The 27,635-nt window shown below is 40.9% G+C and overlaps 1 protein-coding gene across 13 annotated transcripts in view; it reads left to right on the top strand.

Annotated features, from left to right (window-relative positions):
• LOC144033962 (neural cell adhesion molecule L1-like protein) overlaps positions 1-20,776 on the top strand; it is a 73,506-nt gene extending 52,730 nt beyond the window's left edge. For 3 of the 13 annotated variants that reach the window (XM_077542410.1, XM_077542428.1, XM_077542401.1), the window contains 7 exons: positions 3,750-3,770; positions 4,259-4,324; positions 4,745-4,858; positions 6,286-6,447; positions 7,823-7,999; positions 9,957-10,029; positions 20,350-20,776. In XM_077542410.1, coding sequence (XP_077398536.1) covers positions 3,750-3,770; positions 4,259-4,324; positions 4,745-4,858; positions 6,286-6,447; positions 7,823-7,999; positions 9,957-10,029; positions 20,350-20,560 — 824 coding nt within the window. In that variant the 3' untranslated portion in view covers positions 20,561-20,776. Of the gene's footprint in view, positions 1-3,749; positions 3,771-4,258; positions 4,325-4,744; positions 4,859-6,285; positions 6,448-7,822; positions 8,000-9,956; positions 10,030-10,736; positions 10,813-20,349 lie in introns of all 13 variants that reach the window. The other 10 variants (XM_077542510.1, XM_077542438.1, XM_077542492.1 and 7 more) reach the window with 8 other exon arrangements.
• Positions 20,777-27,635: the final 6,859 nt, after the last annotated feature.

The raw sequence follows: 27,635 nt of genomic DNA, 5'->3' as shown, positions 1-27,635 counted from the left end.
TGAAGAAGTTATTTCATTTCTTTTGGCACCATGGCCTGCAATTTTAGTCCTTCGGAGATCTGGTTCTGATTGGGGCTCATTTGTAGGACTATGTCCAAGTCATTAATTTCACCACAAATGGCTGCTCCAAACCAAAATCTTATTCAGTTTTAGGTGTAGGTCCTTGAGACTTTTGGCGATAGACATGTCTCCTGAATTTTGTGTTGATCTGTAAAACAGGCTCTCAAATGCTGTTGCCATTAAGTGGACAAAATAATAGTTTTTTTCTTCCCCCACATGTTTTCATTTAAAATTGTGTACAGAAAATGATGTAAAGGAATTTGTACCCATGAACATGAGTGGACACAACAAGAGCTGAAGACTAATGCAAATTGTTAGTCTGAAAGCATAATTGCTAAAGTTAATTCAGAACATTTTTGGACAAAAAAAAAAAAAGAGCACAACAAATTCTACTAAACAGAATAGTTAAGTTGCCTCAAAGATAACGTTTGCAATTATACTATTAGATAAAGCAAAATAAAAAAAACTTGTAATAATGAGATAAACATATGTGTTGGATCCATGGCAACTTCACTTATGATTTCCAGATCACTTATGCCTGAACACTTCATTTGATTAATTTGACATAATTTATTAATTTGTCCCTAATGACACAAATTCAACATTCTCCAATAAATAAGCAACAGTAAATCTTATTATTATATGGGATTTATCTATACCGGTATCTAAGGAGGCCATTTTCCATTCAGGAATTAGAAATTAAAAGATCTGAAAATTGCCATTAATTTAATACCGTTTTAAGGCAAAATGATATATAGGGAAATACAGTATAGGTTTTTCTTTAAAATTATCTGTCATTGTTTTTCGGATGAAATTTTATGTATCAGAATTACTAGTGGTATTGGTACTTGGTATCGGTATTGGTGACTACTCAGGAGACGAGTACTTGTATTGGTATGAAAAAAAAAGTGGGAGTAAACATCCCTAGTAAAATATAGATATAGCCTGTATATGTTTACATGAATATTTATTATATTTTTAATTCACACAATTTATAATAATTTCTATGAAATAGATTCCAGAGAGTATTATATTGTAGCCCGTTAAAGTTACAGTTTTTGAGAGTGAGATTAAAAAACGAAAATTGACAAAAACATACATATTTCCAATATATACAGTGTTTTAATATTAAGATATGCACACCACTGCCACAGAGCTCATATAACAAACTAGTTTCGAAACAATGACATCACAAAACTGATATGGACTTGATTTGTGTGTGGCCAAGATGAGATTTAAATACAAAGTAGTTGAAAATGTTCCCTACGAAAAGGAAGAAGAATAAATCTGATTGAGGAAACAAATGTCCATTCCCTTCATGGGGTCTCCCGTGATAAGAGGGCAGCAGAGATAACGTGGGTTTCAAACTAGACAAACAGCATCACAAGCACATATTGCAACTCAAATCTCAAGTCGCAGGAAAAATAACCACAAGTATCCCACAGGGATTCAAATATTTGCTCTCTCGCACCACATTTGAGTACCTGGCTTGTTATCGCCAATTTGTCGGTTGGTAGCTCTGAAAGAAGCTAATGTATAAAAGGGGTTTGTGTGGAAAAATAGCAATCATAGCAATCAAGAGCTCTTCAACTTGACTGTAGTCAAAAAACAGCCATCAGCACAGAATCTATTGTAGTACAAGGAGCCAGTCTCGAATCACATAGCAATAATATTTCTCTGTATGCAGTTACAGTATTGTATTGATACATGAAGTGAAGAAATGAACGAAAATAAGAGACACATGTAATTTGGAACCCTGTTACAACAACTAAGCTAATTTTCTCATGATTTGTGCTTTTCCATCGTTTTTTTTATTCATTTAATATTTGTTGTGCATCGTGCTAGCCAGGTTTTGAACTGTTATCAGCCATTTTTTAGCCATCATATTATTTGGTGTAGCTTATCAACGCAGCCTGTTACAACAGCTACGTTACATTACCCCCCGTCATGCCGGGCCTTTGCACAACTGCTGTCTGATGTTTTTGGTGTTTTATTGAACAGAAAATAATAGCACTATTGGACTTTCACTGCTTGTTTACAATGCTACAACGGTGAGGAGCTTCACTCCAGCATGGAGCCGGCCGACTTCCATTTGTCGAAGATTGTATCCCTCAGGAGATATGAAGAGGCTTGAGATCTGGCGCTATAATGAAGAAAAGTGCAGCAAGAGAGAGGCCTACATAGGAGAATTGAACTAATAAACATGACAACAGCATGCGTTAGAAAAGTACAGTTGTTTGTTTACGTTTCAGCTCAGCTTGTACAGTAGCAGACGTGCGGGACATCATGCATGCTGTGATTGTATGCCATCCATAAACATCTATTGTATAATCAGTATACCAGTCGTTAGCAACTCCAATATCGCTCCGCTCTCATCTACTAACAGTTTCAAATAGGGATGTTCGATACCACTTTTTTTCCAGACAGACACCAGTACTGAGTACTCAAGTCTTGAGCTGCCACCAATACTGATACTAAGTACCTATACCACTAGTAACTACTGCTCTTGATACATAAAATTTCTATTAAACCAATTACATGCAATTTTAAAGACCTATATAGCCCAGTAAGCATTTTTTTCAAGCAAATTGCATGAAATTAATGTCAATTTTTTATTATCTTTTTTTTTCATTTATTCTTAAAATACATACATACTGTATTTTGTATAAAATGTCCAATATTTTTTTTAAATAAATAAATAAATTAAAATGAATCAAATAATCCAGTAGCCAAGAAAAGGCCCAATCCAAATATGCGGTTGTACAACTTCAATATTGGTATCGGCTGCCATCATGAGTACCCGATACCTTGAAATAAGGCTGGTATCGACCCAATACCGATACCTGGTAACAGTACTTGCCCTGTAGTTTCAAAGAAAATGTGCAACAAGAGGGACTTAGACGTTGCACCTACTTTATGATATATGTAAATGCAAAGGGAGCTCTTGATCATTTTTAGTAGAAAATAATACAGTATTGGATTTAGTTATTATTGTATTATTCTCATTTATTAATTGCCATTTATGTTTTATGTACAGCTCTTTGTCACAGTCGGAGTTTTTGTCAAAGTGTTCAAGAAATAATGTTGAGTTGCGAATTGTATTGTAGCAATGTGTGCATGAGAATCTGTTATTGCTCTTTAGTGTCCATATGATAGGCATGACAGTTTGCCAATGAAATTTCAACAAAAACACATTCCAAGGAATGTATGATCTCCAGATGGCACACGTTTTTACTATTCAAAGCATGCAGTAACACGTTCATCTTTTTATTGATCATGATGGATGGATGAATGCATTGTGTACTGTTGTCACACGTGTCTTGTCTCTCCACATTCTTTATTATTAAAATAATGTAATTACCTAAACACCAATTCAAAGTAAGGGCATACGATTCCCCAAATATAATTAAGATAAAAATGTGTATTTCAGGAAAAAATATATACAGTACCGTATATGACTTGAGGGGGAGAGCCCTGGAGCAAAAAAAACAAAGCAAAACAAAAAACGTTTATTTAAAGAGGTTTTTTTTAATGTCATCATCAAGAAGGCATACCTTCACCATTGCATTAAGTCAGAATTGTGCTAATTTAAATCATCCCTTTATGCTCTCTGGGGTGCTTGATATTTTGCACATATACAAACATGAAAACATGAGTAACATTCATCTTTTGGTATTTGTCGACTGCAGCAGTGGCCTCTCTTGATACGAGTATGTATGACCGACGAGGTGGCGACCACCTGTCGTCCTCTGCTCACTGTTGTAGACGTAGTGTGAGATGTATTGAAGACCAGAGTATGTGAATGTTTGTGTAGGACTCGAGATTTTTCTTCAGAGTTGACATTCAGGTTGGTATGTAAGTTCATAGCGTGTGCTTCTTCTATGAGTTTCCCCAGCACATTAGTGGTTTATTATACAGTAGAACCTTTAAGGTGTAACACAGTCTGTTCCCAGACGGATACGGTCTTGCGCGTCATCATGCACGGTGGCAGTTCAAGGACTAAGAGCCTGTGGGATTGTAGAGGCACATTTTCTCGAGAAAATGCGGTAAATTGGGGAGTTGTGCAACCTCTGGGATGTTTCCATCACAGAGGTTCTACTGTAGTAGTTTCTTTAAAAGGCCTTCTTGCTTCAAATCTTGCTAGCTAAGTTTGCTTTTTCTCTGACGTTCATGTTTGAGACTTGTTCTGTCATTTCAGACCACAACTGCTCTCTTTCCTTTCCTCGCTTGATGCCAGGCGGTGCTACGCATCCTCCTTCTTTAGGTATATACAATGTGTACTTTAGCTCATGCTCCCTGTGATGCCATCTTCAAGTACCTGAACTTTCAATGAACAATGAGTTTGCATGCAGCGAGTCGCTCCTCTCAGTTTGAGTCGGGTGCCAGCTCTGCTTAAAAGAGCAGTAGATGTCACACACGCCCACCAGCGCAACATCGACCCTTCATGAGCCCAAATCCAGCTCTGCTTAATTAAGTCTGGGAGACCGTGGTTTCCTTTTTTTAATTGTCATCTCGAAGGGTTTCCGCTGCAAGCAGCACTGTTCTCAAACTGCAAGGGGTATCCTATTTGCTTCTGCTAATCCTCTTTTCCTGCCTTCTTTCTCCCTTTTCTGTGCCTGGTGGTGTTTTCCTCTCCCTCCCTGCTGTATTTTCCTCTCCTTCTCGTTTCTTCCCCGTTTATCAGTTCCAGGCCTGTTGAACATAAGCTCTTACGTGAGCGACACCTATGCCAAAATCAGCTGGACTGCCAGGGAGGAGCAGCAGGACTCGCAGCTTTACGTGGCTTATATGAACAACCGTAAGCTTCTTTCAACAGCTCCGCACTGACAGAAGTTTTAGGTGACATTGATACAAATGTATCTAAAATGGGACTTCAACTTTTCCCCATTGCCATTGAATCAAAATGGTACATTTTTAAGTTAGATTATAGGATACAGTGGAACCTCTGAAGAGTGAACACGATCATTTTCAGAATGCTGCTTTGTTAATTTCAGTGATTACATTGTTGGAGGGGAATTAGTGAGCGACCCCAAAGGACTTTCTGTGCCCCCCCCAAGAATCACCAGAATTGTCAAGAATCAATTCATTGAAGGGATTATTATTATGATCATCCCCTGATCACGTGACAGCTATGGGGGGATGAGTGTTACACATGGATGCAATACTAGTGGTCACTAGTTTTCCACATCACATGCACGGCCAACTCCATCATCCGCAAGGAGAGAGCAGTTTACCTGTACAGACACGCTTTGTGCGTGCCAATCTAATCTCTCGGGCCCCAGCAAGTCAATTTCGGCTGCTGCTATGTAAAGCACTGTGTGCGCGTCGTTGACCGCCCTGATTTTAAACGGAATAAAGGGAGCCGCTTCGATTGGCCGGGAGATGGCTGTGTTCCATCCAACAACGAGGCAAATGCACTCTTTTCTCTGCGCTAGTAAAGCAAAATAGCAAAAGAAGCCCACCCAATGTGCCTTACACACTGAGCTATAATAAATGAACTTTTGCTCTGACACAGGTTCATTCATTTTTCTTAGTTCAAATTTTTAGAAAGCCCAAAAGGAAATATAAATGATCAGTTGCAGTGTCAAACAGTCACTATCATAAAACTTTAAGTACTTTTTAAACATTAACAGTGACACAAGTGTAAAATGATCATTATAATTGTCATAAAGGTCGCAAACGCATGCAATAGTGAGTTATCACAGCGGGGTTCAACTTTCGGGGTTCCACTCTAGCAGCATGTCTTTATTTCCTGACTGTTTAAAGGGGAAGTTAACCTTAAACATTTCTTGACAATAATATCCTCACTAGTCTAAGCATGACATTCTGATTAATATTACATTTGTGGAATACGAGTTCAGCAGCAAAATCCAGCTGTTTTTATCCCTCTCAGTATCGGCCATTTTGCCACTTACTGTCGATTGAAGACGACATCACAATTGCTCAGGGCTCAGGCAATGACCAATCACAGCTCACCTGTTGAAGCTGAGCTGTGATTGGTTGTTACCTGAGCATGTCATTTTCACTCGACAGCAAGAGGCAAAATGGCTGCCTTCTGATATAGATAAAAACTGATGGATTTTGCTGCTTAACTCATATTCCACTAACGTAATATTAACCAAAAATACTCGTAGGACTGCATAGAACTTATTATTGTAAAAAAAAAAAGGTTGACTTCTCCTTTAAGACTTACTGCTTGTACACTTGTGCTTGGCTTGTGTGTAGGGGACGGTAACTGGCGAATATCTGAAGCGGTAAACACGTCTCAAAGCTTCCACATAATTGATGGGCTCAAACCGGGGATGGTGTACACGGTGCGCCTCATGGCCAAGACTTTGCTCGATAACGCTAGCATTTTCGAAGACGTTATCCAGACGCAAGTCACAGGTAAGAGGCGACAAACTTTTTTTGTGACGTCAGTAGCGGTTAGTGCCTGATGTTGTTGTCAGCCATTTTGAGCCGGCCCAAGGCAAAAGCAAACAAAGCACCTGGTTTGGGACCAGCGACCATAAGCCTCCGAACCCCCAAGAGCAATTAACAGTTAGCATGTCATTGTATTTTTTTTACTTTATAGGTAAAGTAGAATTGAGGAAGAACAGAGTAACAAAATAAATTAAATGTTTTGATTATTTTTATTTGTATTTACTAAGTTTTGCACACCTTTAACATAGTAATAATTTCACTTTGTATTTGTACTTTTTGTCACCTTGCTTCAAGTACTTTTGTTCTGCTGTTAATAATAATTTTAATTTTACTCAATTCTTCATGTTACTGTAAAATTAACTAACCCTAACCTCGCGAGCCAGATTGATAATTGTGATTCACTCGAGGGAGTTTTTCACATTATCAATCTAGTACTTCACTTGGCAGACCCGTTCGGGAAAGGCGGGACTTGCTGTACAATACTTTGAGCTGATTGGACAATGCAGCATCTTGGCACATTTGTTTTGACCAATCAAGGCAACGGATGAAAATCTCATCTTCCGTTTTGTCTTAGGGAGGGGGGAGCACAAACATCTGTAAAAGATAAAAATACACGAAACACCTCTGTCTGTTCAAATTCAACAAGGAAATGGTGAGTAATTCTGCAAGAACAGAATTAATTGCAGCATCCATTCGTCTGTTAGGTTTGTTTGTTCCCCCCCCCCCGCCATCGGCACTTATTGGTTTCGTCCTGCCTAAACAATGCCTGATTGGTCTGACCGAGGGGTGTGAATTGCGTAGTGCCTGGCGATTCGATCCGTATCACGATTCATAGGTCACAATTTGATTTGATGCGATTAATCCCGATACGAATCTATAAATCAATTTTTGTGATTTTTTTTTTGTTATAAAATACTATAATCAGTAAACTGTACATGTACACTGTAATATTTGTATGAAAATGTATTTATTTACCTGAAACAGGCTTATAAGCCACTGTATTTGACAAACAGGTTGCAGTCTGTTTCATGTTTGAACGGCATTAAAATAAAATATTAAGGCTTAATGTTCCATTAATATAACATTCTTCCATGCTTAAAGTGTGAACCCGAACCCTAAGTAAGACATTTTGTTGAATATTTCCATCAAAAAGTGAAGACGATTTGGCCGCATATTGAATCGATTCGAGAATTGCGCACTGTAATATCGTGATATATTGGCCAATCTATTTTTTGTAACACCCCTAGTCTGACCTAAAAAAGGTCGGAAAGTATATATATTGATGATGCTAGCAAAAGACATTGACTTTGACTTTGACAACCTTTGTTGTTGTTTGCAGGTGTGGTAGGCCAGGAGAGAAACATATCTACCAAGGGCTGGTTGATTGGGACCATGTGTGCTGTCGTGCTGCTCACGCTCATTGTCCTCACTGTGTGCTTTATGCGGAGAAACCAAGGTGGCAAGTATGCAGGTACGCCGCCGCCTGGGAGACAAGACATGCTCGCCATGGACAAAGGTCAGTTAGTCTTTCACCGGGGTTTGCTTTAGGGTCTCCTGTGTCTTTTTTGGAAGTCAACCAAAATGTTGCTCTGCCTTCATTGATTGACATACATCATCATCATCCACCTTCGTTTGGATGGAAATTACTGTATCTGATCACCTTGTCATCTTTGTTTTGGTTGACATCCTGAAAGAGTGGGCCTCAACCCTGAAACCCCAAACCCTTTGCATCATGCACGCATGTTGCATGCTTGCTTAATATCATATCAGGTTTGACACCAGTGAATAAAATGATCACAACAGGCATAAACTCAATTTTCTGTCCTGAGGATTTAGTAGGACGTGCAGCACTATAGTGTTATACATTTTTGTTTATTGTTCACTTGTTGTTATCACACCCTGACATCCTAATCCATAATTTGTTTGAGTAAATGTTTTTATTATAATAGAGGGACATGGGAATGATGACAATAGAAAAAAATGTCTCTGTGCCCCATGTTTATTATTTAACAACCATTTATTTATTTTTTTGCACGTTAATTACATTTTCTGTTATTTCTTATATAAAACATGGGAACAAAATTAATTAGATTAATTATGGTCATATTCCTAAATCACCTATCAAAATGCAATTGTGTTTAATGACAAGAAAAACATACATTTCAGTCAATATTTCATTGTAAATTTAGTTTGTTGTGTTTGCTCTATATTATTTATTTTATTTACAATAATAATAATGTGCTCAATAAATTGCTACAATGATTCAGAAAGTTCAATGCACACTATTGTCCTATCTATGAATGAAATATGATGGCGTCTGCCACGCATGTGCCTGGAGCACAGAATCTGTCTGCCAGCACCTCAATCAAATTCACCAAAATCACATTACACCACCTGCACCACAACTTAGATCTGCTTTAAGCAGTAGCCTAAAAGTGTAACATTTTGTATAATATCAGCCACCAAAAGAAATCCGAACGCAAAGCATGGCTCAGGCTGCCAAATTCCCAATTATGATCATTTGAATGAGGCTTATACTACCCCGAAAATCAAGATTTGCCAGCTTTTACTCCTCGTGCATGTGCATTGTCTACGGAAATAGAACCCAAAGTGTTCAATGTGTCTTTACTGAGCCTGCAGGAAACCTGAATTATGGGGTTAGGATGATTTTCATTAATGAGTAAGCCCTATACTGTATATGTGTCAATTCTCGACAAAATACATTGCATTGCTTAGTTCCTACTAAATTCTCAGTAGAACCGGCTTTGACAAGCTAGTTACTGCATGTGGAAATGGTTTGCATGCCTGTGTAAAGCACTACTTCTGAATAAAAGTCTTGTCAAGGCAGATGAGGCGGTTTCGACTTCTCACCTGTGCTTCTGCACCCGCTGGGCCTCAGTGCTTCCTTGTAGCAGAGCGATACTCATTCTCCTCACATGTGCTTTATTTCCTCACAAGCTGTCTTCTTCCTTGCAACCCACCTCAGCGTGGGTAGCTTTTGACAAGCATTGAAAAATTTCACAAGCACTTTTGGACCTCCCATCTTTGCCCATCCAGTTCTTTATATAAAAACCTTTCTTCTGTTCAGTTCAATTTCAAAACATAAAAAAATGAAAAGTAAGGGAGAATAGAAGCGCTTTGTGCTAACACTTGATAGAATGTTTACGCACGCCATATGTCGTTATCCCCAAAAGCTTTTCACTCCTGTCTTTTGAAATCTAACTCTGGCATGCACTCAAATGCTTTTGTGTGGATTTGTGATTATTTTAGCTTGAATGTTAAGTGGTGCTTTACTCTTTTTGCTAGTATTGCCGGCAGAAAACTAACACAATAATTGATTGCTGTTTGAAGCTATCCTACAGTAGGCACACATAAGAACCCGAAGAATTGTATAACATTTTATTGCTGGTGTGCTAATTGTAACTGCTTCAGTCCAGATAAAACAAAACTGTGTTCGCCCATTCTTTTGACAGTGAAAGCGAAGGAAGACCTCCACCCTGACGAGGAGTCACAAGCAATGAATGATGACACTTTCTGTGAATACAGGTGAGCTGCAACATTTGATTTTAAGGAAATGGCCGTTGGTTATTGTGTGGAGAGCCGGCAATGCCCATTTGGCAATAAAGGCAATATCTAAGGGTACCATGGTCTTTAGGGGGCACCACAAAATCAACAAAACCATCTAGTGTTAACCTCTAAATTGGATAGGCTAACATAGATTCGAATCTCTTCAGTACGGGGATGGGCTCGTTTATTGAAGTGGCACCGAAGAACTTTGTGAACATGTCAAAACGGCAAAAACTCTTTTTGGGCACAGGGAAGAAAAAAAGAAAAGCAGAGGAGGGGGAAAAAAGAAGAAAGAAAGATTTAAAGATACCGTAATAAAAATGAAGTTGTACTGCGCAAGTCATTTAGGAAAGTGTACTGTTAAGTTGACGGTCTTTCCATTGTTACTCAAGTTACTCAAATTTAACAATGGATGATAGGCAGGCAACTACTTTTTTCTCTTTTCTTTTATATTTATTTTAGCAGCTATATCAATACTGTAGTATAAAACTGGTAGGCTGGCAGTGATTGAGTTAATGCTATGCAAGTAATAAATGTGAATGTAACTCTACGAGCACCATATAATATCTCACCTTTTTGGGCCACAATGGGTATGGCCGGCTCTGATTGTGTGTAATGAAAAAGCTACACGTTGGACACACTTTCATTTTCTTTTACTGTCATTTCTTTCTTCCCCACTTAAAAAGCAAACCGTCCGTTCATGAGCTTTACGAGGACGAGCCTAGAAGACACTTTTCAACTTTCCGTCATGAAATTGGCTAGGTAACCACACGGTGTAGATCAGACTAGTTGGACTAGGACCCAATAGACGTTTTGTGCTCCCTTTAGTCAGATACAGATCCTATAAATTGGTTGTAGTTTGTGTATTGCTTGCAGCATCAGTATTTTATTGCAGTGCTTTAGAATGTGCATGTATGTGTTTGTCTGTCTCTTACTTCATGTGGTATCATTCACACTAAATATAAACAGAATGTATTCACAACCAACACAACACCTAAACCTAACACCCCATGCAACGCCTCATAATGACAATGTAGAAAAGCTTAAAAGTTTGTTGTTTTGCACAGTTAAAATAGTAAACTATGAGATCACATAAGTATTCACAACCTTTGCCCTATCCGTTGTTGATGCCCCTTTGGCAGTAATTTCACCTCAAGTCTTATTGAATATGATGCCACAAGCTTCACCACACCTATTTGTGGGCGGTTTCGCTCATTCTTCTTTGCAGTAGCTCTCAAGCTCCATCAGGTTAGATGGGGAATGTTGAGAAAAGAACAAAAAAAAAACACTCCTCTTCATTTCCATCAGTCGGTAGGCTTTTTTTGTATTTATATAGTGCCTAGGTAAGTTCGGTTTAAGAAGTGCAGTCCACATGTATCAACGATAAAGCCACAGATTTGTTTGCATTTTTGTTGTAATCTATTTATGATTTTACGCCATACTTAGTGGAATTTTGTGACTTTGTCGTAGTAAATGCTTAAAAGACTGCAAGTCAAAATGTTTTGTAAGTTAACAACTTTAATAGTTGATCAATCAACTTTTATATTAATTGGTGCGTTTATTTGTTATTTATTTTAGTGTAATCCTAACCTATAAAACCAAAACATTGATGTATAATAAATCAATAAACCAATCAATCAATCAATCAATGATAAATCTTTTAAATACATTTTTAAATTTAAATACATTTTATTGCTAGTTTTTGTTAGAAAATAAATAGGAAGAGGACCTTGAAAAATAATTGCATATCAAATCACAATTGCAATATTGAGGGAAAAAAATGCAATTAGATGATTTTTTTTCTGAATTGTTCGGACGGAGTTCTAACTACCACAACAGCAATGTTAGATTCGCTAGCTCTGGTGTTTTACATTTTGTGTTAGCAGTAAGCACTTTTGTAAGTTACGTGCTTTGGTTCAGTACAATTCTCTTCAAATTATGTTTCAACCTGAGAATGGCAATAACCAAGAATGCCTTCGGCCTCATTTATGAAGAATTGCTTGCCAGCTGCTACTTGTCATGGCATTCACTACACATTGGCTGAGTGATGACACGTACTTCGAAAACCTCATAAATTGGGTCACTTGTAAGACTTGGTGCTGCTGTACACTCATAAGAGTGAAATCCTACTTCACTGACATTGTCAATCAAATCTGTGTGAACCCAGAGCTTTTGTTACAACTCTTGTATTGGCTTTCGGGACACTGTGTTGCTTCAGTAAACCTAATTTTTGAGCAGTAAGTGCATATCCACTCTTTTGTACGAAGGTCATTTTTTTTCAATTCTGCCATTCTATGTGGTGTCATGGTCATCTGTGTGCAAGGAGCAAGTCTGATAGAGAGGGGGGAAAATGAGTAAATTCCTCTATCTTTCAGCATCTCCTCTTTCAGCACCAGAGAAAGCGCCATTTGATTGTCAATACACAGCCCAGTGAGGCCACTTTATTTTTCAAAGTCATGGGCTGGGGTCAGAGATCTTAACCTGTGCAATCCACAGGCAGAAAAGGATCAATGAGTCATGCAGACCTAAAACACATATCCAAGTGCAAAAGCCTTCCGCAGCAGCACTCTCTCTGCCACACGGGGCTCGAGATGGGTGGGCAAAGGGTTAACATGGCAGATGCATTGGATGATTTGGTGGTATTCAGCTTTGTATGCTAGCAAAGTTGAATTTCAGTTGGGAAAGAAAATGCTAGAAGCAGTCCACCTAATGGAAAAATACACTCTTTAACGGGCACTCACTGTGGATTGAAATTTCAACTTGTTACAATATTTGGATGTCTGAATAACAGGGATCAACAACCTTTTTGAAACTGAGAGCTACTTCTTGGTTACTCATTTATGTGAAGTGCTACCAGTTTGAGACACTTCTGAAATAACACATTTACACAAATTATCCTTAATAATGTTATGCACAGTATGTTATTATTAACATGTGAAGGCACTGACTGGGTTAATAATTTCTCACAAAACCTAAATCAATATGCAACAATTTATTTATATAAAACTGTCGAAGTTTAAAGTAAAAAAAATAAATCACGTGTACAACATTCCTTAAAAACCACAATGTTCCAACACTGGCGAGCTATTTTTAGAGCACGCCACTCATATGTTGATGACCTTAGCTGTAAAATACGACATATGTAAGCAATATTTTCAGATGAATCTTTTCTTTACTAATTGATTGGAAGCAATCACAATTTGTACTGGCACTGTTCACTCCAGTGTGAGCTAAAATGTACATATCCGGGTCACTGCACCATTTGAAAAGTTTGAGCAAAGTTTCACCGGTCCTTTTATCTTTAAACCTGCATTAAGCAAGTTTAAATGTTAAAATTGCAGATTTTTACTCATCTGTATTCAGAAGCGATGCCCTAATGTGTAGAACAAGTCCTAATGTGTTTACAACAACTGCGTCGATAAGCCTATAAAGCTCTTCTAAATAGAAGCAATCAGGGCGAAAACGCTAAGAATGTGACGTCATGTGCGCTCCCGTCTCCGTTTCGCAATCAGGAACTAGGAATTAGAAGGATAGAAAATAGCCCTAAAGTTCATGCAAAACATTTTTCAAATGATCTGTCATTGTTTTTTGGGGGGGAGATTTTATGGTTAATTGTACTGTATGTATCAAAAGTACTAGTGGTACTGGTCTTGGTGACTACTCAAGAGTTGAGTACTTATACTGGTAATCGGTCTGAAAACAATGGTATCGAACATATCTAATATATTTTAATGATTACTTTTGTCATCCATCCATCCATTTTCTATCCTGTTCAAATCACTGGGGAGCTAGAGCCCAGTTTCCAGTTATTTCAGTGACCATTGTCAGTTTTTCTCTTTTGAATGGAATAGTATCAATAATGTATGTGTTCTATTAATGTAACAAAATGGGAGACTTCTGGCAGACATTCTGAGAAGGATTGTATTTGACAAGAGAGTTTGAACGTCACTCAATGTGAAAACACGGGCAAACAACATACCCACGAATGAGGTCATTTTTGGAAAACTCTCCTTAATGAAATCAGGAAACTAGCTGAAGGTAAAAGAAAAACCAAAAAATAGAATCCCCCTCATGGCTGCAAGCAGACCCTGAGCCATGACACCTGCTGTTCGTGCACCGGACAGCAGGCCAAAGCAGCAGAGGGCTGTCTCTTAAGAGAAATCGTCTGAAGCATAATTACCACTTGTCAGCTCTCCGGACACGTGGCAAAGCAGTGGGTGGCTTATTGCCTTCAGAGACTCAAAGGGCATAAGAGAGGCCCGGATCCAGCTTTAAAGCCGGGGAAACAACATCATAGCCAGGCTAAGGGCACTCTGGGGGGATGGCAGTCAGAACAGCTTCATGAAACCAAGCATGAGAGGCATTCTAAACAGATAGCCGTAGTCTCACTTCTCCACTCAATTCCCAACACTCCCTCCAACAATATGCTAGATTGAATAAAAATTTATATTCAAACCTTCAACATTATGCAAAGGGTAAGCCGTCATCATTTGGAATAAATACTGTTTTTATAATGAAGGCACTTTGTTGCGTGTCTGGAAACCAACATGTAACATAACCTCTTTTAAACACTTTTAGCTATTTGAAGAATAGTATTTCTTCTTCACCATGACTCCACCTAGACAGAATGATCCAATATCGGACAAGCACTGTCATAGATGCCACATCCTATCCTACATGTGTCTGGATTTTGCCATTTTGATTTATACACTGAAGGATTGAGGAAAACCGCTACAGCTAAACCGTAATCCAATAACGTCGAAATAAGAAAGATATCAAGTCAGCTGACTATAGGAAGCTCTGTAGATGTGACAGAGATGGCTGAAGTGGACTCGGGCGAAATCCAATGTGTTGCCATCCTTCACAGGGAATATTATTACTACTCAACGGTGTTGGTGTCATACAATAACCTCCGTCTAGGTGAAAACTCGGAGATGAAAATAATATCTAAAGCAACCCAAAGTGTGTTTGAGCCATGTCAGCGTGTGCACAGCAGTGAGTGAGTCAGAGCTATTGGCCAGCATCGCTTTCATGCCCACAAATTGCTTCGGGGCTGCAGAGAAACCTTCTTATCACATCTCGGAGCTACAGCGCATGAAGAGTTTGAAGACATCCAAGACAACACGTTTCTTCCTGTTGAATTATTGTCTTGGCAAGCGTCACGAGAATACAATTGGCAGCCAGCGTGCAATTGTGACTCACTAGGTTGAGAAGGCAGGAAGGGCTATTTTAGGTGATTTCTTTTGTGTGTGTACAAACAAACACGCCATTGTCATCTCAAGCAAAACGGGACTCAATCGATTCTCCTTTCTGTCAGCACAGAACCGACAACAAAAAACACCAACAAACAGTGACACTTAAGAAACGTATTCATTCCTAAAAAGTTTCCTTTTGGCATAGTGTGAACTTAAACCATCAATAAACTTTTCCTCGCTGCCTATTTCCGAAAATATATCTGTTCTGTTCCTAATGGTGATGTTCCAATTCTCCGCTCATGACTTGGCTCGGAAAATATCTGCCATTTTCAAGCACATTGAAGCACTATTATTTCAAAGAAAAAAGGTAAACAGAGCTGCAGGGTTAGCATGAATCAGCATTAGCTAACAGCATGATCAGTGTAGCAGGAACATACTGGGGCGGCGGAAGCATTAGGGTATAATTGGTGAGGTGTCCGCTGCCTGTGCCGTACGCATGGATCGGCGACACAAATTGTGAAGTATAATTCAGTGGTTTGGTGATGAAACGTTGCCCCCACGAGCGAGTGAAAATCAAATTGAATATTTATGTGAGCTGGCTTTTATCTTCACACACTGGGCTCTACCCTAGTTCTGCACTTGGTCGTCATGGTAATGGAACATCTACACTACAGTATTCGGCAGTAACCAGCAGATAGCAACTACCCGCATGGCTAACATATAAATAGAGTTAAAATGGTCACGTGTGTTTGATATTATGCTGAAATGCAAGTTGATGAGTTGTTAGATTGGGCGTCTTTGGTGCATATAATTAGATACAATAGATGACTTGAGTCTTGAGCTACGCCGTTATGTTGACCTTTCTCTTGCGTTCACTTGGCTTCTTTTCTATATGACGCTTTTTGCCCACATTCGTTGAATTCAGTTAAGATTGTGAAGTCACACATTGTCAGATGGTCTCGGCAGTCGCTCGAGTCACCTCCCTGTTTGGGGGATGGCCATGACAGTATAAAATCAGGAATCATGGGGATAGACTTTTATTCGGCTTTTGGCACAAAAAGGCTCCACAGCTGTGTATTTGATCTGTTTGGCATAATATACAGTCTAATGGCATTTAATGTTAGGGTAATATTGTGAGCATTAAAGCTGCCTTAAGGACTTTGAAACTTTTTTTTTTTTTTACACACGGCCTGCCACCTCTGGACTGAAGTGTAAATGCAGCCTCCATGATGCTCGTGCATGAGCCGCGCAGGCCTGTACGAAAACGAGCGAACAGAAACTCCTCTGGCAAGAGGCCACTATTTACAGACTAGCAAAGACGATTTCAACTGATAGAATGATAGAAAGATAATAATAGACAATGATATTATTCTGAATAAATAATGAATAAATTATCTAGTAATATTTTAAGCCATGATACTGTAGTTCAAAAACATGATAAAACTCAAATTCATTTGTTCCTCATGATACTTCAAATCAAGCAACTAAAAATGAAGTCTTTATTTCAAACATATTCTTGAACGCATTGGAAACATGTGTCTGTTCTGTTTGTATAAACTGTTTATTAGAAAGACGCTAAAGTTGCGAACAATACTGTGACGTCTCCCAAAACTGCTCGATGTGGTTGGTAATGTCACCTTTTTATTTGTCTTTACATAAACGGCTAAGAGTTACTGTTGGGCGCGGCCGACGCTGGAAACAAGAAACTAGCACATGAGCTAACAACAACACGTAGCTATGAGTCCCTTCTCCCCCGGGAGACGTGCGTTGTGTACACTAAACACTCGGACACCAGAATGCAGACAACAGATCACATTTACAAGGTTCAAAAGCAATATTAGCTTTTGATTTCCACCTTCATTTGTCATCATAATTGTTTACATCTTACTTTGACGTATAGTTGTTATCATATCTGACCTTCTCAGTAGAAAGGAAGCCAATTGTCATGCTTCACACTGACTGCGGAACGGCCGCGGTGCGTTTTCCGTACGGCCACCGCACGGACTGCAATTCACACAGCGTGCATTGCGTGAGCTGTACGTGTCCGGAAATCAGCACCCGCCAGGCTGGAGAGTTGAGTTCATGCGTTAACAACCGTGTATATAGAGTCCTATTTGTAAACAATAGCCACACTTGCCTGTTGTCACATCGATATGCTTTTGGACATTATTTCTGTGACTTCTACTTCTGTGACACGTTTAGTGTTTAAATAGTGTTATTTTGTCATGTTTAATTTATTCTGAGCTCGTTTTTTGTCTTAAATGTCCGACTCATGTTATAGAATGTAGTTAGCTAGTTTCCTTCCCCCGAAAAAAAAATGACTTATACGCAATATAGAATATACTGGATCTACCTTGATGCCGATGCTCGACTTTCTGTCCGGCACGTGTGTACCAGCGTTCTATTTTTTCCGGACGCCGCATGCGGAACGCTTGCGGAAACCTTCCGCAGCGCCACATCCCTTCCGCACCGCATGGTGTGAATTGACACGCAGACTCGAATGCTTTCTATTCCTTGCGGCGGCCGTACGGAAAACGCACCGCGTCCGTTCCGCAGTCAGTGTGAATTGGGCATCACTGTCACTGCTCCGATGTTTACACGAGTCCTCTGTCTGCGCCTATGAGACTATATTTTGGCTTGTTTTGTCGAAACTACTCAATGTTGAGTAGTCGTACTAGTATCTGTATGAAAAAAAAGTGGTATCGAACATCCACTTAAAATAACTGAAAACAGTTTGTGGCTTTATTTTTATGTTTTAAGCCTGCAAGAATTGTAAAAAAGAGCCATTAGAGGGCACAATTATTTAATGACGCGCACTCTTCGGCTAAGCTAGGGCCCCACAGGAAATAAGCCAAAGTGAATCTGTGTGTTTCTAATGCACAGACAAAGCAGACCTCTATGGGGCTGTTGCTAATTTCAGTAGCATGCTTGACATATATCAGATACTGTTTATGATTCCTTTGAGTTTGTTAAAGGTAGCATCTCATATACGAACGTAGCGAATGCTTTTGTCACGGTGTTTTTGTCAATGGGTTTTTGTAAGGGTTTGTTAATGGTTGCAAACCGTTTTAATGGTTTCAAACAGTTTTTCTTGTTAAAAATGTATTGCCAAAAATAATAAAAGAGAAAACTATTTGCTATTACTATTAACATTTGCTGCATTCATAAAACTCTCACCAGCCTTTGCTGCTCAGTGTGATACTACCTAAAACAACTATTTAAAAAATGTGATGTGTGAAAACACTGAAACTTATGACGGCCACATCTTCCTCCTTGGACCTGATGTTTCTGTGCTACCCTGAAACCAAGTCAGAACTGGTCAATGGTTAGACAAAAGTAATTACTGTGGGCCCGGTGATGTGCCTCCACTCCATCACTCAGTTTCTTGTGGCGGGGGCCACAGGAAAGCTTTGTTGCACTAGCAGCTGAGGCCAACTTAGACCGAATATCCCGAAGGAGCTGCGACTCAAAAGCATTGAATCTTTTTTTCTTGCCAGCTTTTTTTTTTTATACTAGTGCATTAAAAGTCACCGTGGGCGGGCAGCGGCGTCTGTGGCATTACACCGCTCTTTGATAAAGCATTACACCGCTCTTTGATAACAGCCACTTATCTTCACCGGCAACAATCATCAGCCAAAGGAGGTTTGATAAGAGTTGAAATGTGGACCGCATGTGGCCTGCATGGTAAAACTGCCTAATGGAATTGAAGAGAAAAGGCGAGATAAGGTTGCTTATTAAAAGTCCACATGAAGGAGACCTCCTTTGAAATCTTGATGTGCGTCTTTGTGCTCAAAATGTGTTGGACAAAGACATTGGACTATAGTGTGCCACAATTGCTTCTGAAAGTACTTTATGTGAATAGTCAATCTTAGTGGCTGCTAAGGATGGTTGTCAGTAATGAAAAATATCAAAAATTTGTAAAAAAAAAAAAAAAAAAAAGTTTTTATCTTAAATGTTTCTGTTTAAAGTACTACTGATTATCACACCAGACCCAATACCAAACTTTCCACATTTGGATGATGAACTACTTAAAAATAGATCTACATAATTACAGTAATAACAATTTAAAAGTAAATTTTGTGTTTTTTTTTTTAAATGATCATTCTGTTTCTGTCTGAAATCATCACCGTGAACCGTGCACAGTGCTACTTGTTGCATTACTGTCTAATTGTATTGACCTCATGCATTTTGCCTTTTAATAATAAATAGGATTTAAGTAGCACTTTTCATGATCATAAAAGCAGTTTACATTGCTTCAAATCTCTTTTTCTTCATTTTTCTCAAGATGCGGCACCTCCTTAAAAGTCCTCAAGGGAAGATACAACTCTCACTGATAAATAGCATCCCCCTCTGCACATAACTGCTTTGTGTTGTGAATACTAAATCAAAGTAGGGAGAGCGGTTTCGAGAATTAGAAAGCAGGACAGCGGGGAGAAATATCCTGTTTTGAGGTGACCTCCTGTCTCGTCGTGAGACACCAGCGAAGTTGGCCAGTTGCCTGCTCTTAAATTGGCATCTAATCTCCTCGGCCCTGGTGTGCGCCTCTTGGGAATACCGGGAATGACAGGCTGTTTGTCTGGGATTGTATATGCCCCCACCTTCTCTCTACCACCCTCCTTCCTTATTCCTCTCCCTTTCTCAATCTCAGCCTTCAACACCAACCTTCCTCACTCACACACACACGTCTTTTTTTTTTTTTTTTTCAGTATTTGGAATGGGTTAGACTCTTGCAATTTCCATCACAGGCTCTAAAGAGATTTGAAATTGCCTTTGGTCCTGGAGCCTTGGCAATTAGCAATTAGTGAAGTAATTGTAGCAAGCCCTTGCCGCCTCCCTTTGCGCCATGCAGCCACTGCATCTGCACCCTGCTCGCAGCCCGTAGTGACATATTGAAACCAGAAGAACTTGCCTTGTGAGTGTGAGCGCCAAACATTTGATAGTCTGTACACGATTTGCTTTTTCAGCATTTTTGCTGTGTGTGACGTGTGATTGCTTATAGAGTAAAGAAGTCTCCATGGGTCATACGTGAAGCTTGCCTTGTTGTGCTCTACAATGTCTTTGTTTATGCATTGCACCACTGACCCTGCTCTGTTGTTGATGGCAGTGACAGTGATGAAAAGCCACTGAGGGGCAGCTTGTGTTCCCTGAATGGCGATGATGCGGTCGGAGACAGCGTCAGCAGAGACAGCCTGGTCGACTACGCAGACGGCGGGGGTGAATTCAGCGAGGACGGCTCCTTTATTGGGGAATATTCAGGACACAAACAAGGAGGATCTGTCACCGAGCCCAATGGATTCGGCCCAGTCACTGCATAATGTCAAGCTTCCTTTCAAAATCCGACAAGAATTGCTGTATATTAGGCTTTCACACTACATATAGCACACATAGCCGAAATATGAAGCAATAGAAATGTCTTTTATAACTAATTTTGCCAAGAGACTTTTTTTGTACATATTGTGAGACAATGAACTGAATGATTGGATTGGGGATTTTATTATGATAATTAAAAAAAAAACTTTTTTACTACTCAATTACATTCTGTTGATATGTTGTTTTTGCATGGTGATCAGAACCAACACACATTAAAATGCATACATTTAAGTCCATCGTATTCTGCCCCTAGTTTTTGGTTCAAATGACTTTTTGTCTTTTGGCTGAAAGTTGTGCAGTTACTTTATTGATTCACCCATTTTAGGGTTGAATTTGGTAACTAAGGAAAATATACATAGGTTATACTCTCTCTGGTTACCTTTTCAGTGAAAGGCTAAGGTTTTACTCATTAGTGTGACCTGAAAGCTCCTTTTCAACACGCCGGCTCCTCCAAGATAAGGTAACCTCTTTGTCTGGAAACCCCACATAGATATTTATACATTGGTTTGCACTAAACGCGGACATTTCCCTGATTAGACAGAGTACATTTATTAGCTGCCCAATTACAAATATAAAGAGTTTGTACACATAATGTTGCACAAATATTACAAATACCTACTGCTTTTTTTTATAATTTTTTTTAATATAGGCCTACGGTACCGAATATCTCGTGTGGTGTAAAAATCAAATATGTGTACAGTAGTGTGAATTTAATTTCCCCTTGAGGGATTGTAATGTAATGAGTGTAATAAATTAATATTAAACTAAAACATATATATATATATATATATATATATATATACCCTCCGTGAGTCATCACCTTATCGTGGTGGAGGGGTTTGCGTGTCCCAATGAGCCTAAGAGCTATGTTGTCTGGGGCTTCATGCCCCTGGTAGGGTCACCCATGGCAAACAGGTCCTAGGTGAGGGACCAGACAAACCATAGCTCAAAAGACCCCAATGATGAATGCAAACTTTGGATCTTGGTTCCCCTTGGCCGGACGCGGGTCACCGAGGCCCCCCTCTGGAGCCAGGCCTGGAGGTGGGACTCGAAGACGAGCGTCTGGTGGCCGGGCCTATACCCATGGCACAGCCCGAAAAGGCAACGTGGGTCCCCCTTTCCATGACCTCACCACCGGTGGGAGGGGCCAAAGGGGTCGGGTGCGCAATGAGCTGGGTCGCAGCCAAAGGCAGGGGCTTTGGCGGTCTGAACCTCGGCTACTGAAGCTAGCTCTGGGGACATGGAATGTCACCTCTCTGGCAGGGAAGGAGCCTGAGCTGGTGTGCGAGGCTGAAAAGTTCTGACTAGATATAGTCGGACTCGCCTCCACACATGGCTTGGCTGCTGGTACCAATCCTCTCGAGAGGGGCTGGACTCTCTTCCACTCTGGAGTTGCCCACGGTGAAAGGCGCAGAGCAGGTGTGGGCATACTCATTGCCCCCCGGCTAGGCGCCTGTACGTTGGGGTTTACCCCGGTGAATGAGAGGGTAGCCTCCCTCCGCCTTCGGATGGGGGGACGGGTCCTGACTGTTGTTTGTGCTTATGCACCAAACAGCAGCTCAGAGTACCCACCCTTTCGGGAGTCCTAGGAGGGTTTGCTGCAGAGCGCTCCCCCTGGGGACTCCCTCGTTCTGCTGGGGGACTTCAATGCTCACGTGGGTAATGACAGTGAGACCTGGAGGGGCGTGATTGGGAGGAATGCCCCCCACCCCCGATCAGAATGCGAGCAGTGTTTTGTTATTGGACTTCTGTGCTCGCCACGGACTGACCATAACAAACACCACGTTCAAACACAAAGGTGTCCATACGTGCACTTGGCACCAGGACAACCTAGGCCGCAGTTCGATGATCGACTTTGTAGTCGTGTCATCGGATTTGTGGCCGTATGTGTTGGACACTTGGGTTAAGGGATGCCGTCAAGCCTGTGGGAGGCTGCTGACAGGTACCGGCTGGCCAAGCGGAATGCGGCTTCAGCGGTCGCTGAGGCAAAAACTCGGACATGGGAGGAGTTTGTTGAGGCCATGGAAAATGACTTCCGGACGGCTTCGAAGAAATTCTGGTCTACCATCCGGCGTCTCAGGAGAGGAAAGCAGTGCGCCATTAACACTGTGTATAGTGGAGATGGGGTGCTGCTGACCTCGACTCAGGACGTCGTGAATCGGTGGAGAGAATACTTCGGAGACCTCCTCAATTCCACCGACACGCCTTCCTTAGAGGAAGCAGGGTCTGGGGATTCTGAGGTGGGCTCCCCTATCTCTGGGATTGAAGTCACTGAGGTGATTGGAAAGCTCCTCGGTGGCAGGGCCCCGGGGGTGAATGAGATCTGCCCGGATTTCTTAAAGGCTCTGGATGTTGTGGGGCTTTCGTGGTTGACACGCCTCTACAACATCGCGTGGACATCGGGGACGGTGCCTCTGGATTGGATGACCGGGGTGGTGGTCCCCCTTTTTAAGAAGGGGGACCGCAGGGTGTGTTCCAACTATAGAAGGATCACACTCCTCAGCCTCCCAGGTAAGTTTTATTCAGGGGTGCTGGAGAGGAGGGTCCGTCGGGAAGTCGAATCTCGAATTCAGGAGGAGCAGTGTGGTTTTCGTCCCGGCCGTGGAACAGTGGACCAGCTCTACACCTTCGGCAGGGTCCTTGAGAGTGCATGGGAGTTTGCCCAGCCAGTCCACATGTGCTTTGTAGACTTGGAGAATGCGTTTGACCGTGTCCCTTGGGGAGTCCTGTGGGGGGGGGGGGGGGCGGTTCGGGAGTACGGGGTACCGAGCCACCTGATACGGGCTTTTGGCCCCTGTACGACAGAGTTTGGCCCTGCATTGCTGGCAGTAAGTCGAATTTGTTCCCAGTTAGGGTTGGACTCCGCCAAGGTTGCCCTTTGTCACCGATTCTGTTCAGAACTTTTATGGACAGAATTTCTAGGCGCAGCTGAGGCGTTGAGGGGGTCCGGTTTTGTGGCATTGCATCTCCGCTTTTTGCAGATGATGTGGTGCTGTTGGCTTCTTCAAGCCGTGATCTCCAACTCTCACTGGAGTGTGAAGCGGTTGGGATAAAAATCAGCACCTTCCGTCGGAAAAGGGTGGGGTGCCCTCTCCGGGTCGGGGATGAGATCCTGCCCCAAGTGGAGGAGTTCCAGTATCTTGGGGTCTTGATCACGAGTGAGGGCAGGTTGGAGCGGGAGATCGACAGGCGGATTGGTGCAGCGTCTGCAGTGATGCGGACTCTGCATCGGTCCGTTGTGGTAAAGAAGGAGCTGAGCCGAAAGGCAAAGCTCTCGATTTACCGGTCGATCTACATTCCTACCCTCACCTATGGTCACGAGCTGTGGGTCGTGACCGAAAGAACAAGATCCCGGGATACAAGCAGCCAAAATGAGTTTCCTCCGCAGGGTATCCGGGCTCTCCCTTAGAGATAGGGTGAGAAGCTCGGTCATCCGGAAGGAATTCAGTGTCGAGCCGCTACTCCTCCGCGTTGAAAGGAACCAGTTGAGGTGGCTCGGGCATCTGGTTCGGATGCCTCCTGGACGCCTCCCTGGGGAGGTGTTTCGGGCATGTCCCACCGGCGGGAGGCCCCGGGGACGACCCAGAACACGCTGGAGAGACTACGTCTCTCGGCTGGCCTGGGAACGCCTTAGGATCCTGTCGGAAGAGCTGGCTGAAGTGGCTGGGGAGAGGGCTTCCCTGCTAAAGCTGCTGCCCCCGCGACCCGACCCCGGATAAGCGGTAGATGATGGATATATATATAAATATATATATATATATATATATATATATATATATATAAAATGAATGGAAAAGGTATTTTTGGCCCTACAGTTGTGTAGGCCTACTAATCACAAGTAGAACCAAACAAATGTATCTCAGATTCAATTAGCCTCTCAGAAAGCTGCTAAAATGACATTATGTGATGGTATTGTCATTTTATGTCTGTTATTTATTTATGAGCTTTATGTGAATTATGTTAAGAGACCAATTAGATTATTATCATTTTCTTCAACCAAGAAACTTTGAATTGGGGATTTTGAAAATTTTGCACAATATAAATAAGTTTACAAATAATTATAATCAGTCAGTTCTATGTACCAAATGATTTAAGGGACATACAGGGAGAAACCTAGTAGCTACAATCTCCCCAAAGGTCAAACATTCAAATCCAGAAATCCTTTTTTCATCACCATTGACCTCTCTTTAGTATTCGCATACATAATGCATATTGCTCAAATATTAATCAAGGATATACTTTACATGATTCCAATGAAATAAAGTGCTGAATATTTCATTGGCTTGAAGCTCTTTTTCTTTAGCTGTTCAGGACTTATAAGTGAAACAAACTAAACTGGTGTAAAATGAGGTTGAGTTGTTGATGGTGGTGTATTTTTTATTATTATTTTTTTTTCAGCAGATGCAGATTTTGAACTGACTAGATCACACGTAGCCTTATGGAAAAAGGTAGCTCTGAAATTGACAATCTTTACTGAGGCATCTCCCATGGCACCAATTATCACAGTGCCTTTGTACTCTAGAAATATACATTACCTTTTGATGCGGGGATAACAATAACAGAAAAATACCCAACTAACAAAGATGATTGACTCATCAACCTGTCTTGCCAAGCAAAACATTCACATTACCTACTGATTAACTGTAATTTCTGAAACATTTTTGTAAAAAATTTTAAAGTTCTGAAACTAAACTTCATCCAACCAAAATTTATTTTTAAATGCCACAGCTGTCTAGCGCAACACTTTTTATATTGTACATGTGTGTGCTTGTCACTAGGCAGAGTTCATAGTCTTCAATCGTAAAAAAAAAAAAAAAAAAAAGTACATTAACTACTACGTAGGGGCTTAAGATGTTAGTCCAACTGACACACGTTAAGGACATTACAACAAAATCAACAGAACACAATGGTAATGTTGATCTGTATTAAATATAGAATATGTATTCTCCCAAAACACAAAAGAGGCTAAAAATGTTACAAATTACTCACAATTGGGGCCTGTTTGATGTGATTTGACTACCAGTTTAAGTCATTTTATTCAGCCTGCAGCATCTTCCGTGTTCATGTTGACAGTTTTCCCTTCTCACAGCTGTAAAAGTCTGTCTATAGTCTGCCGATTCAAAACACTCAAAGCAGACCTGGTATGCAGCAGCCTGTAAAACATTCGCTGGCTCATGGCAAGATAAAGGTCATATAAAGCAATAATCAGGGTATTGTCAGGGATGACGCCTTCATCCGTTTCAAAATTGCTTTCTCTCCACCAGATGCTAAAACCCCAGAACAACAACAAACCATTATGCCGGTCAAAGCTGCCATGAGGGTCACACAAAAGTGCTTTTTTTTAATGTGAGGACACGCAGGTGACCTTTTCACAAGCCCTGCTTGGGAAAGAGCTCAGATCACAATGTAAACATCAGTTTGATTGTTGCATGGTTACATTCAATATTGTAGCTTCGGGGAGTCGGGGGGATGGTTACAGGTTTTTAGTTTGAGCTTCAGGAGCTTTGCTGAAACTGTTGGACTCAACTGGGCATAAGACTAACAGAAGCAGAGTGAAAGGACCTCAATCAGCTGAGAGGATTCAGAAGTGAGGCAAAATTAACAACATTGCTGCTCGAAAGGTACGTTTATCACCTCTTTTTAATTTTCAATGGGGTACCGCACGTTATATGTCAACACAATTAATATTCATGAGGCTAGCGAGGGGATCAAACTCGGCGAGCCAGTCATACTAGACGGATGTAAACATCTACCAGCGAGATGTCTACTGCGCTAAATCTACTAATTCTGTCCGAGAGTGATATCTCTGATGCCAAATTCACTGGTCTAAACGTCAAAGAACATACTAATGTTCAGTCTTTAAAAGCTGTGGGGGGTGAATTTTTATTGCTTATTTTTGTGTGTGTAGCGATCGATATTCTACTCGGAAATTCTTGGACACAACCAACTCGCTATACCTCAATTCTTTCAATTATAACATCTAATCCGCTTATAAACCTGTTTCCTCAAATCAGAAAAGGCCCTACAGATAAATTTTCATACATCTCACAGCGGCACAAAAAGAAAAAAAAACAAGCGGTAAGCAAGACAGGTCCAAACAAAATTTTTCCTCATCATTCATTATCGTCCGGCAGTTGGGGTAGTGGTAAACAGCAAAAATATTTTAAAAAATAAAATAAAGACAATCGCTTACCTCTTCGGGATGGCGGTGGCCGGCAAGCCGTCAAGGGCAGGATTGTCTGTAGGAACATGCATGGCCCCCAACAAAATGTTTACTACATATGAAGGTTTTAAGTCTTCACTTCACTGGGGTTAAACTGCTCTTTTGGAGGTCCACACCGGTTCGCATTCATCCCTCTGAATTTTTGGCTTCGGGAAACGAATAAAGAATACATCCTTCATATGTGGTCGGTCGTAGTGTCTGGAGTCGTTTCTGCAAGTTCCATAACAACTGTGTTTACTCTGCATGTTTTTCCCCCAGAGATAAACGCGAACAAACTTCTAGCATGGCTTGTCAATGAGCCAGCCTTGTTTTTTTTTTATCTCCTTCCGGTTCAAGCTGCTGAAGTCACGTGGCCTTGCGGTCTAGAAATAGCATTCGTGCAGTACCCCATTGCTTGTGCATTTAACAACAAAAACAGCTGTTTCCGGCGCCAATGCTATCTTATTTGTGCTAATCCTGCCATTGTGATGAAGCTGGAATTTTTTTGCTGTGACGATTTATTGCAACTACACAATTTCATAACTGAGGTAACGTTCAAATCTTGCTAGCAGTCTTAAAATTTTAACCCTCCCCCCATGTAAATGTGATTGCAAGCCCTGAAAAAAATCTTACAAAACTCAATAATGGCCCATTAAACCTTAACCTCCTTTACATCCAATGTGCTGATTGAGATGTGACTAAATTGAGATGTGACTAAATAGTGGATGTGTGCTGGGTTATGGGGTGGTCCAAATAGTTTGACTCGCCCTGGGCACGCCACTGGTTGGACACGCAAACCCATAGATCGTGGTTTAAAG

Source organism: Vanacampus margaritifer, chromosome 1 (assembly GCF_051991255.1).
Source record: "Vanacampus margaritifer isolate UIUO_Vmar chromosome 1, RoL_Vmar_1.0, whole genome shotgun sequence".
NCBI lineage: Eukaryota > Metazoa > Chordata > Actinopteri > Syngnathiformes > Syngnathidae > Vanacampus > Vanacampus margaritifer.
This window is presented reverse-complemented; position numbering and strand designations above follow the sequence as displayed.